This window comes from Alternaria ventricosa, assembly GCF_023758065.1.
Source record: "Alternaria ventricosa strain BMP 2768 chromosome Unknown scaffold_2, whole genome shotgun sequence".
Lineage (NCBI taxonomy): Eukaryota > Fungi > Ascomycota > Dothideomycetes > Pleosporales > Pleosporaceae > Alternaria > Alternaria ventricosa.
This window is the reverse complement of record NW_026055682.1, coordinates 2,655,381-2,669,023: the sequence shown is the minus strand read 5'-3', so window position 1 is coordinate 2,669,023 and position 13,643 is coordinate 2,655,381. Positions and strand designations below refer to the sequence as shown.

The window sequence follows — 13,643 nt, the reverse complement described above, 5'->3', positions numbered from 1 at the left end:
GAATCCGTCAGTTCAAATGTCGAGTCCTTCGCCGCAGGCGCAGTCTTTTACCAAGTGCGTGCTGCAACAACGCCAAACGGACAAGACCAATACTAACGGGTATCCTACAGATTGGCTATACGACCATCATCGTGCTCATAGAAATCATCATAGCCGACATCACCTCCCTTCGATCTCGACTCTTCTTCTCATACATACCTGCCGTTCCATTTCTGGTAAGCAATATAACCGTACGCTCCGGTTTAGCTTGTTTCTGATGTTCGGTAGATCAATACTTGGGTCAGCGGCGATGTAAGTCAAGCCGTGCTTAGTCATACCACTTGGCGATGGGGGGTAGGCATGTGGTGCATCATATACACAGTGTGTTGTATCCCTCTAGTCGCTTCGTTCATGTGGTCTAGCCGACAAGCTAAAAGGGCCGGTGCATTCGATGCATACCAAACACCATACGAAGTTCATGGCGGTACCAGGAATTTGCTAGTCACTCTCTTTTGGCAAATGGACGTCCCCGGCGTCGTGCTGCTTATTGCGGTATTCGGCTGCATTCTGACTGTAAGTCGGCATGTGTTTGCACCAGACGAGATTCCGATTTGCTGACCAACCACGAGCCTTTCACCATCGCAGGTGGCGCGCAATCGCAATGGGGGACTGCCAAAGTCATTGCTCCTCTTATCATCGGCTTCATGTGCCTCCCCGCCTTTGTCCTCTGGGAACGCAGAGCACCTCATCCAATGCTCCCGTTCCATCTACTGAAGGATCGTGCGGTTTGGGGTGCTTTAGGTATTGCTTGCACTTTGAACTTTGCATGGACCATGCAAGGCGACTTCCTGTACACTGTACTAGTCGTCGCATTTGATGAATCAGTAAAGAGCGCAACTCGCATCAGCTCTTTGTACAGCTTCTCCTCGGTAATCACCGGATTGATCCTTGGTGGTGTTGTATTCAAGGTCCGCCGCTTGAAACCTTTCATCGTCGCCGGAACTTGTCTTTTCGTGGTAGCTTTCGGTCTTCTAATTTACTACCGTGGCGGCTCTGGCGATTCGTTGCATTCCGGCATCATCGGAGCGCAGATATGCTTGGGCATTGCAGGAGGCATGTTTCCATATCCTGCACAAGCCAGTATCCAAGCTGCCACAAAACACGAGCGTAAGTTTCTTCCATGGCAACTCACGCTAGTTGAAGCGACAATACTAACTACCCAAAACAGACGTCGCAATCGTAACGGGCATTTATCTCGCTACCTACAACATTGGCAGCGCGCTTGGTAATACAGTCTCAGGTGCTATGTGGCAGCAGATCATCCCAAATGAGTTGGCCCGTCGCATTGGCGATCCCTCGCTCGCAGCCGTCGCGTATGGTGATCCGTTTGCATTTGCAACTCTATACCCAGTGCAAACCCCAGAGCGTATCGCTGTGATACAGGCATACAGACACGTGCAAAAATTACTCTGCATCACGGGTATATGTCTTGCAGTACTTCTTGTCGCTTTCTCGCTGGTCATCCGGAACCCGGAGTTGGGCAAGGACCAGAGCCTGAAGCATGCTGAGGAGGATGCAGAAGTCAATTGCTCGGATAGTAGGTCCTAGTGTTGAAGTTTAGCACATGTTACACGCTAGAGTCAGTACCGACTGATTTTGTTGCATATACGAGGGTCCAGGTGGTGGTGGAGCGGACTGACATCATCGTCGTCTACGGATACTACCGAGCTGTTGAGCTTCTACTATAAAGCAACAAAGAGACAGATGATTTGGAATTACCTCTAGCCCATCGGTGAATCTACATCGTTTACTCGTATGCCACAATGTTACTGCGAATATACAGGTCTGAGGTCACTCGCGAAGAGACTTCAGCCTTGAGCGCGAAGCCCAGAAGACAGACAGCTACTTGTGAGATGAAAGGCGACCAAGAGCCTGATGCAGCCCAACCAAACTCGATCTCGAGTCCCCGACACATAGCAGCCCGCCTCTCGATCACATCCACGACAAACCGCCGCCCCCTGTTAACGACATGTGTATGGTACCTGGCGAACACGAGACATCAAAAATCACTGCAGAAACGAGTTTGCGAGGCGCGCCATGATCGATGTCGCTTTGGCTGTGGTCGGAGCGACGATCAACGCCCATGCCTTTGTGCGCACACTTGGGACGATCCGAGCGACCAAGATCCCTCACGTGCATTCCGACGCCGGGTTGACCTCAAGAAATCCAAGATAGCTTGGTAGCACAAGCTTCATTGCGACTCAGTTCTAACCCGCCGAAGATCGTGGGGCTCCTGCGGGCTGCTGGGCCGTGCGTATCACGCAGGCTGCAAGAGTGCTGTCCCGGCCAATGAATCCTCCCTACGGCGTCTACCATGTTGCAACGCCTGTATTGTCAACAGCCTGGTCGAGAAAAATGCGCAAAGCAGCCAGAAACTTTGATCGCGGGGTCTTGCAAATATCTGCTTGGGCATGGACGCCCTCACAATATGCATTCGCTTCTTCTACGGCAAGGATTTGTCATCGCTGCCTCAGTTGTTGGATCATGCCACTCCGCTACCAGGTTGTTCGGGCGTTCGGTCTAAAAAGAAAAACCGAAGTCTCCCGTATCCCGGACATCAGTTTCGCCGCCGTGTGTATGAGGGCCTTCCAGATACCGCCACGAACCTGGTTACGGAAGGTCGATAAGCATTGGTGTCGTATCCACGGTTGTGCTAATTGCGACGGCAGCACATCGCGCCATCACGGCGCCACGAAAAGCATGCATGACATCGCTCAGGGCTGAAAACGACATGCGCATGTCGGATCTTCAACCGAATGTATGCTACCAGCAAGTGACAACTCTGCTGCTAGGTTGAATCCTTACGGTTTACCTTCTGCCTTCAGAATCCGTTATCTGTTGACCCAATACCGGAGCACAAGCAGAGAACAGATCGTCCAAAAGCGTCAGTCACTTGGCTCGAACCAGCTGCTTTGAGCTGGCTGGAGACATTGCATAACGCATCTTATGTGCAAGCAGGTATGATCCGAACTATGCGTGAAGTGTGTGGTAAGATATGCTAGACGAGACAGCCAAAGCTCCCAAGATACCTCGACATGCGCGTCACCTGAAGCTTTGCTCTCATACCCATCTTCCACCCCTAGTCTCTGGCTATGGCTTCCGGTCTGCCTCTCGAGCCTTGACTATGAGTGGCGGCTTCAGCCAGAAAGAGTATGTTTGTTGATCCATCCAGTCATCACAGCTTTCGTTGAGCTCGAAGTCGAAGTCCCACAACAAGTGGCCCAAGGCAAGCCTCAACTCATAGTGTGCCAGACTGTAGGCGGAATTAGGCCTCTGCATAAAGATGACCAGGGTAGTGGACTTACTTTCTTCCAAGGCAGGCGCGTGGACCGACTGAGAAAGGGTTGAACGCGTTCTTGTCGTCCTTCTCAAACTCCACGGAGCCTTCAGGCAACCATCTCTCTGGAGCGAAATCGTCTGGTCGGACGAAGTTTCTCGAGGAGTGAAACATCGGATAGTGGAGTATAAACACCGTGGCGCCCTTCGGAACATACTTGCCACAAATCTGCATACCGGCTGCTGGTACCAACCTCGCCAACGTCTCCGGAGCGCCAGGGTAGACTCGCATGGCTTCGTCTAGAACTGCGCTCATGTACGCTAACCTCGGCAGTGCCTCTATTGTCATCGCGTCTTTCGACTTGAAACTGTCATAGATCTCTTGCTTCAATCTCATCATGCAGTGGGGATTCTTCAAAAGTAGATATAGCGCTCCCGAAAGCACTGTTGCCGTAGTTTCTGACCCTACCACCATGAAGAGAGCGGCATTGCCGACCATTTGATCCAGAGAGAGGCTCGCTTTCTTTCCGCCGGGTCCACCGGTGATCAGACCCCAGAGATCTGGACGATCGGTCTTTCTTTCCAATCTTTCCTTCACACGATCTTCGGCGAACTTCATGTGCGCATCTCGCTTTGCCTTCATCGATTTCGGGACCAAGAGCGGCAGGATCTTTGACGCAAAAGGAACGTGGTAAAATACCACGATGCGGATAGTGACTACTTTGATCGTTGCAACTATCACACGAACCCAGCTGTTGTATTCTGATCGCTCCAATAGACCAAGAGAGGTGCCGAAAGCTAGATCACCCATAACGTCGAAGGCTAAGAAGTTGAACATGTCTACCATGTTCGTCTCGAGACCCTGATCAGCGCGCGACTGGACGGCTGCTGTCAATCTGTTGACGTGCTTGAGCAACAAGGGCTCCTGCTCCTTCAGTGCCCGGGTGGAAAACCCTTGATTGAAGAGTTGGCGTTGTTCTCGATGCTTCTCGTCATCCAGCACGTCGATGATGCCTGGCTCTCCCGACATAGGTGGAGGGTTAGCAAGAGGGTTTTTTGGCAGCGGCTTGCGAGATGTGTAGGTGCCTGTTCCATGGATGTCTTTCGAAGTCAGCGTCGAGAAATATGTATGCGGAAGAGGCCATGTTTACCCTTCCATGCATTGCTAGAGGTGTAGCTCAATTCCCAGGGACTCAATCGCACAATTGGCCCATATTGCTCATGTAGACGGTGCGCATCAAACACCGTAGTACCCCTCCATCTAGAAAGAATGCGGGGTATAGGAGATGCTCGCCATAAGAACGGACCGGGGTAGTGTCGAAGTGGATGGATGAGAATATTGTACGACAGCCATCCTGCGATGGAGGTAATCTGATCACGATTAGAATTTCTACACCCTCATCGTACGAGTGAAGTAGCTTACTGCTACCGAAAAAATGCGTAGAAAGAGTAGAACAACTGTCATGATGAGATACACAATGCTTGGATGGCACAGAGTTGCTCCGAGGGAATCTGTGGTGTGTACAGAAAGACCATGGGCATTTTTTAGCCAGCTTCATTGCTTGTCCGATCAACCAAGGCATGTACTGACCGCTTCTCAAGTGCGATAAGGAATGTCATTTTCCTCGATTGGCATCACGCGACACCTTCTTGCCTTCGGTAGTTTTCTGGATACACACGGTCTTTACTCGGCGTCTCTTCGCAAGCACCGTATGCAACCCTATACTTGATCAAGATAAGTGGAGATGGCTGGTTCCACAGCGCGTTACAATCTAGAGTAGCTCCTAATCTCTATATCGTGGGGGATGTAAGTAGGTCCGTTTCAAAGAATGCTAGGAGTGATGAGTGAGCGAGTCTTGTGTACAATGAATCGCATAGTAGAGTACGTTGTATATAGTTATCACAGGAATCATAGCTCGCGGAACAGTCTATATACCAGCTGGTTCAACATAGCGAATCGTTCGTGATTCCGTAGACAGTTTAGGTATTTTTCGATATGCGCACCCAGTCTGATCATTTCGCGCCTTCTGTGGCGTTCTTTTGCCCTCAAAGCAAGGCCCCCACAGAGGCGTACCTCGAGCAGCTCCAAAAGTACATTGTTGAAACGCCCCTACTCCTCCCATTTGCAGAAGCCATCACGTCGTTGACGGACACATGGACCATACTTTGTGACGGCCACCCGGACATAGCCAAACTCAAATCGGGCAAGCGACATGTCGTCAGTCTGAAGCGATGGATAACCGACGGAATATCTGGGCCTGTTTCAAGCTCCATGTCCGGTATTCTAGCGTTGCCGCTGTTGGTCGTTATCCAGATCTGCCAGTACTTCCAGTTGCTCGAGTTGCATGGTCTCACGCACGAGCGAATGCTGGCAAGCCTGAAGAAAGGTGGCGGCGCTCAGGGATATTGTGGAGGTCTTCCTACAGCCTTTGCTGTTTCTTGCGCCAAAGACGAGGAGGAGGTGGTCCATCTTGCAACCAAAGCTTTACGACTGGCATTTGCCGTTGGCGCATTTGGCGAATTGGGTGACGACGAGTTGGTGGAGGGGGCCACGACCATCGCAGTACGCCTGAGAACTCCTCGGCAAGGAGATGAGCTTGTGGCAGGTATTCCTAGAGTAAGTTGGGATTCTTTTCGTATTCGCTGCAGGGCCTCTCCCCTGTCGGTCTTTGGACTTGTGTCACAGGAACATGACTTCCACCGAAGCAAACAAGCAGCATTTAGCAATTCCATTCCTGTGTAACAGCTACTTACAACATGCAGTGCTACATTTCGGCGATCACAGACCCAAAAACGATAAGTATCGTAGGCCCTGTGCTAGAGCTCGAGAAGGTGGCAGAAAGAGCTCGTAACCGGGGTTTGCTAGTCACTGATATCCATATCCGTGGCAAAGTGCACAACCCGGAGAACGCGCCTTTGGTCAAAGTGCTGTTTGACATTTGTCAGGAGCATGACGACATGATGCTGCCTGATGCTAGTCAGCTGCGAGTTCCTGTGCGATCGAATTTGGATGGCAGCTTGCTGCATGATTGCTCGCTGACACACGAGGCAATCAACACCATCCTCGCCTCTCGATGCGAGTGGTATCGGCTTTTGAAGGATGTCGCACAGGACCTAGCGGGAAGTGGTACAGACGCCCATACATTTGCTTTGTTCGGCATAGGAGACCCAGTCCCCCTGATGCCGTTCCACAACGCTCGCTTGCGGATATCGAAGATGGAAGTCCATACCACTGTTCAGGGGGCCAGGTTGGCTGAATACAAGTAGTAGGTAGCCCCAACAGGCTGACGCGACTAGCGCCGCGCTAACACATCACGCCAGCCCGGAAGACGCCATTGCCATCACTGGTGTTTCATGCCGACTCCCACGAGCAGCCGACCTCGAAGAACTATGGCAGCTCCTCGCCGCTGGCACATCGACTTGCGAAGAGATCCGCCATGACAGGGTTCCGATGCGCGAAAGCTTTCGCGCGTTGCAAAACGACAAATGGAAGCCGAAGTGGTTCGGCAACTTCATTGATGGGGTCGATGAGTTCGACTGGGCTTTCTTCCGCTCGAATGCCAAGGAGGCTGCCAGCATGGACCCTCAGCAACGCATCCTCTTGGAACTGACCTATCAAGCTCTGGACAGCGCGGGCTACCTCCGCAAACATGTTCGCGAGAACGGAGACAAAGTCGGCTGCTTTGTCGGCGCAAGTTTCATCGAGTACACGGACAATACGAGTGCCCATCCACCAACTGCATATACAGCGACTGGTACCATTCGGGCATTCTTGTGCGGCAGGCTTAGCTATCACTATGGCTGGACTGGACCGGCGGAAGTCATCGACACGGCCTGCTCCTCTTCGCTTGTCGCCATCAATCGTGCCTGCCAGTCCATCTGGTCGGGTGAGTGTCCTATGGCTGTTGCTGGAGGAGTGAACATCATCTCCGGAGTTCACAACTATCTGGGTCTTGGCAAGGCCGGCTTCCTCAGCCCGACCGGTCAATGCAAGCCTTTCGATCAAGCGGCCGATGGCTATTGCCGTGGAGATGGTGCTGGAATGATCGTATTGAAGCCCTTGAAACAGGCGATGGCAGATGGTGATCCAGTTTTTGGCGTCATACCGGGGTCGTCCACCAACCAAGGCGGTTTGTCTGCATCTTTGACAGTCACTCAACCCTCGGCACAGGTTGAGCTATACCAGTCGATTCTCGAACGTGCTGGAATGAGTCCAAACCATGTGTCCTACGTTGAAGCCCACGGGACCGGCACACAAGCAGGCGATCCTCTTGAGGTGAGCAGCATCAGAGACGTGTTTGGTGGATCAGATCGTCCAACCAAACTCTATCTTGGTTCTATCAAAGCCAATACTGGCCACGCAGAGTCGGCGGCTGGGGTCGCTGGACTGCTCAAAGTCATCGCTATGTTATGGAAGAAAGCAATCCCGCCCCACGCATTGTTCAAATCTTTGAACCCCAAGATTCCCTCATTGGCCCCGGACAGGATTGTCATCGCAAAGAGCCTGGAACCATGGGAAGTACCCTTCAGAGCTGCGTGGGTGAACAACTACGGCGCGGCTGGAAGTAACGCATCGCTTGTTGTCTGCGAAGGGCCTCGGATGAGCTCTAGCAAAGCGTAAGTGTGAATCTCGCTCCTAGAAAGCTAAGCCTAACCTATCTGAATAGACCCACTCAGCTGCCTGAGGGTACCCACTATCCAATCATACTCTCAGCCCACACAGTTGAGAGTCTGAAGGCTTACGTAGCTGTCCTTAAATCGTACATCAGCCAAGGAGATCTGAGCCTCTCGAGCCTTGCTTACACCCTATCGGAGCGGCGAAAGCGCCATTCGGTGGCCTGGATGACAACAGCTTGCGACATTGCCGGCTTGCGCACCGAACTCTCCACGGACATCTCGTCATGCAGCATACCCCAACCTTCGAAGCGTATCGTGCTTGCATTCTCCGGCCAAAGCAAGCAGAATGTCGCTCTATCGAAAGCGGTTTACGAGTCAAATCCCAGGCTACGCTACTACCTCCAAGAGTGCGATCGAATCCTCGTCGCGCTTGGAACTCCATCGATCATCCCGGCTATCTTCCAGACCACCGTCATTACCGATCCAGTTCTGTTGCAGACAGCTACCATGGCGGTCCAATATGCTAGCGCTAGGTGTTGGATCGATGCTGGCGTGCAGCCCGCTTGCATCATTGGACACAGCTTCGGAGAGTTGACAGCAATTGCCGTATCGGGTGTGCTCTCTCTTGAAGAGGCCCTCAAACTTGTTACTACCCGAGCCCAGCTCATGGTGACTAAATGGGGACCAGAGAGAGGTACTATGCTAGCAATATTTGCGCCGTACTCTGTTGTCGAACGTGTCATTGATGCAATCGGTGGTGAATCCCTAGAGATTGCTTGCTTCAATGCCACTAACAGCCACGTCGTAGTTGGCACCAAGATTGCGGTGACCAATGCGGAAAGACTGCTGGTTACTGACCCCTCGTTCAAGGGTGTCAGCAGTCGGAGAGTCGATGTAACTCATGGCTTCCATTCCGTCTTCACCGAGCCACTTCAGAAAGACTTCATGGAGTTCTTGAAATCATTGGACTTCAGAGAAGCTTCTATTCCCATCGAGCCATGCACAAAGGTGCACACTTCATTGATCAATGCTGAGCATGTTGCATCACATCTTCGCCAACCGGTCTACTTCATCGACGCCATTCAGCGGATAGAAGAGCGCCTGGGAGGCTGCATCTGGCTTGAAGCAGGATTCGATTCATCCATCATCCCCATGATTAAGCGTGCGACAGCTGAACCGGAGATTCATTCATTTCTCAACATCAAGACGGCTGATGTTAGTCAACCTACCAACGTTCTCTCTCAAAGTATCATCCACCTCTGGAAGGAAGGGATCGATATCACCCCATGGGCTTTCCTGTCTCCTTCCGAAGCTGGTTTAGAACCAGCATGGCTACCCCCCTATCAGTTTCAGAGAACCAAAGCTTGGCTCGAGAATGTTGATAGAGCTACTGAGCTTCAGCGGAGTTACGAAAGTCTTGGCTCGCAAAAGCTCGAGACCGCTTCTGTTCCGATCCCTGTTCGCTTGCTGCATCATGCTGAGTCTACTAGCAGTGCGAACAAGTTTGTTGTCAATAATTCGGCCAGCCGCTTTCGTGAGGTCATCAGTGGCCATGCAGTCCGTGGTCGGCCGCTTTGTCCCGCATCCATGTACATGGAGTGTGCGGCTATGTCAGCTCAGATTCTGGGTGCAGACCTCGGATCTAAATCGCTAGCATTTGAGGACCTATCATTCGAATCACCGCTAGGCGTCGACCTGGATCGCAACGTCAATCTGACTCTCGAAAATATTGACAAAAACGGATGGAAGTTTGTTCTTTCGAGCTCTTCCGGGCAAGCAACCAGTTCCCACCGCGCAACTGTTCATGGCAGGGGTCGGATGGCTCTAGTAGAGAATCCTCGATTTTCTACATACAAGCGGCTCATAGCTGACCGCCTTGACTCAATTCGATCGAGTCCGAGCTCGGAGAAACTCAACGGCGGACGAGCCTATAAGCTGTTCTCGAAAGTTGTGGACTACGCCGACTTCTTCCACGGGATTCAAAGTATCGTCATTGACAACAACGAGGCACTAGCCGACATCCGTATGCCAGACAGTCATCTTGGGGGCAATGAAAGCGCAGTAACGAAGTATTGCGACACTGTGTCCATTGACGCGTTCATTCAAGTCTCCGGCCTTCTCATCAACAGCAGCAAAGTATGCCCACAGGGTCAGGTTTTCGTAGCTTCCGGCCTCGAAAGTGTCACGACGTCCAAACATTGCGACTTCGACACTCACAAGGAATGGGACGTCTATGCCATTTTCACTCTCATCGATGATGTGCATGCGACCGGCGACGTTTTCGTTTTGACCAAAGACGGCGAGGTAGCCATGACAGCTATCGGTGCCAAATTCCATCGTCTCGAAATCTCCAAGCTTGAGCGAACGCTTGACGCAGCCAATGGATCAAGATTAACCTCGAAATCGTGTTCATCTCTCTCTCTTCGCGAGAACTCTAGGCCCGCTATGCTCGAGAGCCCTCCGCCATTGACGCCCGATGGCGCTTCCAACTCATCAAGTGCTTCCTCGGTGGCTGGCGACGAAGCCAACGAATCAGATGATCCGTTGAGGGCGATGATCTCCGCATATACTGGCGCACCAGCAGATTTCATTGCCTCAAACACTTGTATCGGTGATCTTGGTATCGATTCACTGGCGTCGGTCGAACTCTCGGACGAGATTAACGACCGTTTCGGGAAGATTGTGTCGCCTGGCGAGCTTCTAACGGTGAGCTTTGGTGCATTGAGCCAAACCATATTTTCTGGCGTCACCAAAGCCAACCGAAAGCAAGTCTCACCGGTAACCACGCCGACGGCTAGGTCTCCATCCCCGGTCTCCAAGACATCCAAAACCGGATTAATGCCTCATTCAAGCCCAGAGGAAGGTGCCAAGGACTCTCTTGGTAGGACTCGACGCGCGAAACTGTTCGAGCTTATTTCAGATCTTTGTGGCGTTGCTGTCAGCCATATCGAAGATCACCAACTTCTTCAGGACCTCGGCTTCGACTCTCTATCCACCACAGAACTCGTTTCCTGCCTATCTGAAGAGTTCAACGTCGATATCAATGGTATTGATAGCCTCCTTGACGTTTCTGTCAAGGATCTGATGCACTTGGCCGGACTTTCTCCAATGAAGCCAAGTACCACCTCACTTTCGAAGCCGTTAAACTCACCTGTGCTTGATCCACCCATACACCATTCTATCAGAACTGCCGAGATTACGGATCCGTTTCAATCTCTCTTGGAGGCGGAGTCTTCCTTTGAAGATTATGCCCGGTCTTGCCAGTTTACAGAGTATCTAGCAAAGGTCTCTGCTCGTCAGGATGAGCTTCTTCTTGCTTACCTGATTGAAGCTTTCCAGAAGCTAGGGATTGATTTCAAGGCCATTGCGCCGGGCCAGAAGATTCCCGATTTCGGATATCAACCTAAACACAGTAAGGTAGTGCACAGGTACTACGAGATTCTCGAAAGGCATTCTGTCATCGAGAAGAAAGACTCCGGATATATCCGGTCATTTTGTTCACCCACCCTTCCTCCCAGCTCGTTCCAGCTTCTACGCGACCTCATCACAGACCACCCAAATTATCGCTGTGAGGCTGAACTCATGGCTCTCACCGGACCGAAGATTGCAGAATGCTTGATGGGTGTGGAGGACCCTGTTAAGCTGCTCTTTGGCACCAGCACGTCCCAGGAAATCGTTGGAAGCTTCTACACGCAAGCCCCTATGTTTGCCACTCTGACTGAGGTTCTTGTGGACTTCATGGTTCGATTAGTCAAGAAGGCAAACGGGCCAGTTCGTATCCTCGAGGTCGGAGCCGGCATGGGAGGGACTACCAAGCGGCTTGGTGAAGCACTAGGTGCTCTCGGCCATTCCATTGAATATGTATTCACGGACATATCTTCAACCCTGGTCCGAAACGCTTCTAAGAAGTTCAAATACTCGTGGATGCAGTTCAGAACGCTTAACCTTGAAGTCGAACCGCCTACAGATATGGTTGGCAGGTTCGACGTCGTCATTAGCACGAACTGTGTTCATGCAACCGCCAACCGAACTGAAACCTGTCGTCGTATCAAGCACATGCTCAATCCGCATGGTGTCTTGGTGCTCTCAGAAATCACTACTATCTTCGACTGGCACGAGGCTGTTTTTGGTTTGCTGGACGGTTGGTGGTTGGCGGTCGATGCCACACATGCCATTCAACCTGCAGCAGTCTGGATGAACTTCATGCATCAAGCTGGGTTTGCAAGCGCCACCTACTCTCAAAGCACAATGCCGGATTGCAATCTTCAGCGGCTACTTATAGCCTCTGTGAAGCAGTATCCGGAACCACAGCGTCACAGTGACTTGCCAACGTCCGGTGTTGACACAGTTGTTTACAAGGTCGTTGATGGTATTGAGATAGAAGCCGATGTCTACTTGCCGAACAGCCCTCCAATTAGCTCGATGCCTGTAGGTAAATGGCCCTCCGCACGCGTTGCTGTTCTGCACTAAACGTCTGGCAGCATTGATGATCCACGGAGGTGGCCACATGACGCTTTCACGCAAAGCAATCAGACCAGCACAGACAAAGTTCTTATTGTCGCACAACATTCTTCCTGTCAGCATAGACTATCGCCTGGTTCCAGAGGTGAATGTCATTGACGGGCCGTTTTCCGACGTACGAGATGCATACGTTTGGATCCAGACAAAGCTCTCTGCTATCACATCTCAATACGGCATCTCGATAGACCAAACTCGCATAGTTTCGATTGGGTGGTCAACGGGTGCCCATCTCGCCATGTCGTAAGTTTGGCTGTACGAAGTGCATGTGAGACAAATACTGACTTCGTACCTCTATCTCTGTAGCCTTGCTTGGACTACCAAAGCGCTCGACATCCCATCACCAGCCGCCATATTGGGCTTTTATGGCCCAACCGACTTTGAAACTGGGGCTCTGGAAAGGCATCAGGAAGAGCAGTCTTACGGAGAGTTCCCTGCCCGCAGAATGCGACTTGAGAAAATCATGCAGGCTCTGCCGCGGGCACCCGTGACAAATTATGGCACCATGATGGATGGTAGTCGATTGGGTTGGATCAAGCCCGGCGATCCACGCTCTGAGCTCATCTTCGCGGTTCTCAAGGAGGGCATCGGGCTGAACGTTCTGCTCTACGGCCTTTCTCCTAAGGCTCTGGCCCAAAAGCCTGACCCAGAGCTTGTCAGAGCGATTAGCCCAATGGCGCATGTGCGAGACGGCTCCTACAATGTCCCCACATTTGTCATTCATGGGCTACACGATGAGATTGTTCCGTTCAAGACAGCCGAATCGTTCGTAAAGGAGCTGGACAATTCTGGAGTTGAATGTGGCTTCTTACCGGTTCCTGGAGTGAAACACATCCATGATCTGCATCTCAAGCCGGGAAGCAGAGAGTGGAAAAGCCAAGTAGAACCAGGATATCTGTTCCTGTTCAAGCATCTAAAGATGTCCTTTTAGGTAGACTTATAGTCGAACATAGTCACTCATCTCTTGTCACTGCAACGAATGAATCACATATCTGGTAGAGTCGATCGCCCTTTCTGGTACCATGCATGCCCTCGCAAAGCAGAACCTGGTTGTGTTTCGATAAGTTGCGTAGCCAACCATGCAGCGGAGCAAATCAGTAGGCGCTCTCGGTCCTGATGTCAATACCGAGGTTGAGAGTACAAGCAAAGGTGGCCATTGCGTCAAGAAGGGTGTCTCTTATCTTCGCACACCG

General features: G+C 51.6%; 4 protein-coding genes across 4 annotated transcripts; 3 read left to right on the top strand and 1 right to left on the bottom strand.

Moving 5' to 3' along the window:
- Window positions 1-3,340: 3,340 nt before the first annotated feature.
- J4E93_001873 (uncharacterized protein) lies at window positions 3,341-4,345 on the bottom strand (the record flags this gene model as incomplete). Its single annotated transcript, XM_049339821.1, has 1 exon — window positions 3,341-4,345. The coding sequence occupies one exon, from the start codon at window positions 4,343-4,345 to the stop codon at window positions 3,341-3,343; it is 1,005 nt and encodes a 334-aa protein (XP_049203778.1).
- Window positions 4,346-6,531: 2,186 nt separating this feature from the next.
- Window positions 6,532-7,936, top strand: J4E93_001872 (putative PKS/NRPS-like protein biosynthetic cluster; the record flags this gene model as incomplete). The annotated part of the gene is given in 3 exon segments (XM_049339820.1): window positions 6,532-6,537; window positions 6,556-6,563; window positions 6,637-7,936. 3 exon segments carry the CDS (start codon window positions 6,532-6,534, stop codon window positions 7,934-7,936), a joined length of 1,314 nt encoding a protein of 437 aa, XP_049203777.1.
- A 503-nt stretch (window positions 7,937-8,439) lies between these two features.
- J4E93_001871 (putative PKS/NRPS-like protein biosynthetic cluster) lies at window positions 8,440-12,402 on the top strand (the record flags this gene model as incomplete). Its single annotated transcript, XM_049339819.1, has 2 exons — window positions 8,440-8,445; window positions 8,491-12,402. The coding sequence occupies 2 exons, from the start codon at window positions 8,440-8,442 to the stop codon at window positions 12,400-12,402; spliced, it is 3,918 nt and encodes a 1,305-aa protein (XP_049203776.1).
- Window positions 12,403-12,688: 286 nt separating this feature from the next.
- J4E93_001870 (uncharacterized protein) lies at window positions 12,689-13,381 on the top strand (the record flags this gene model as incomplete). Its single annotated transcript, XM_049339818.1, has 2 exons — window positions 12,689-12,693; window positions 12,757-13,381. The coding sequence occupies 2 exons, from the start codon at window positions 12,689-12,691 to the stop codon at window positions 13,379-13,381; spliced, it is 630 nt and encodes a 209-aa protein (XP_049203775.1).
- Between the last annotated feature and the right edge of the window lie 262 nt (window positions 13,382-13,643).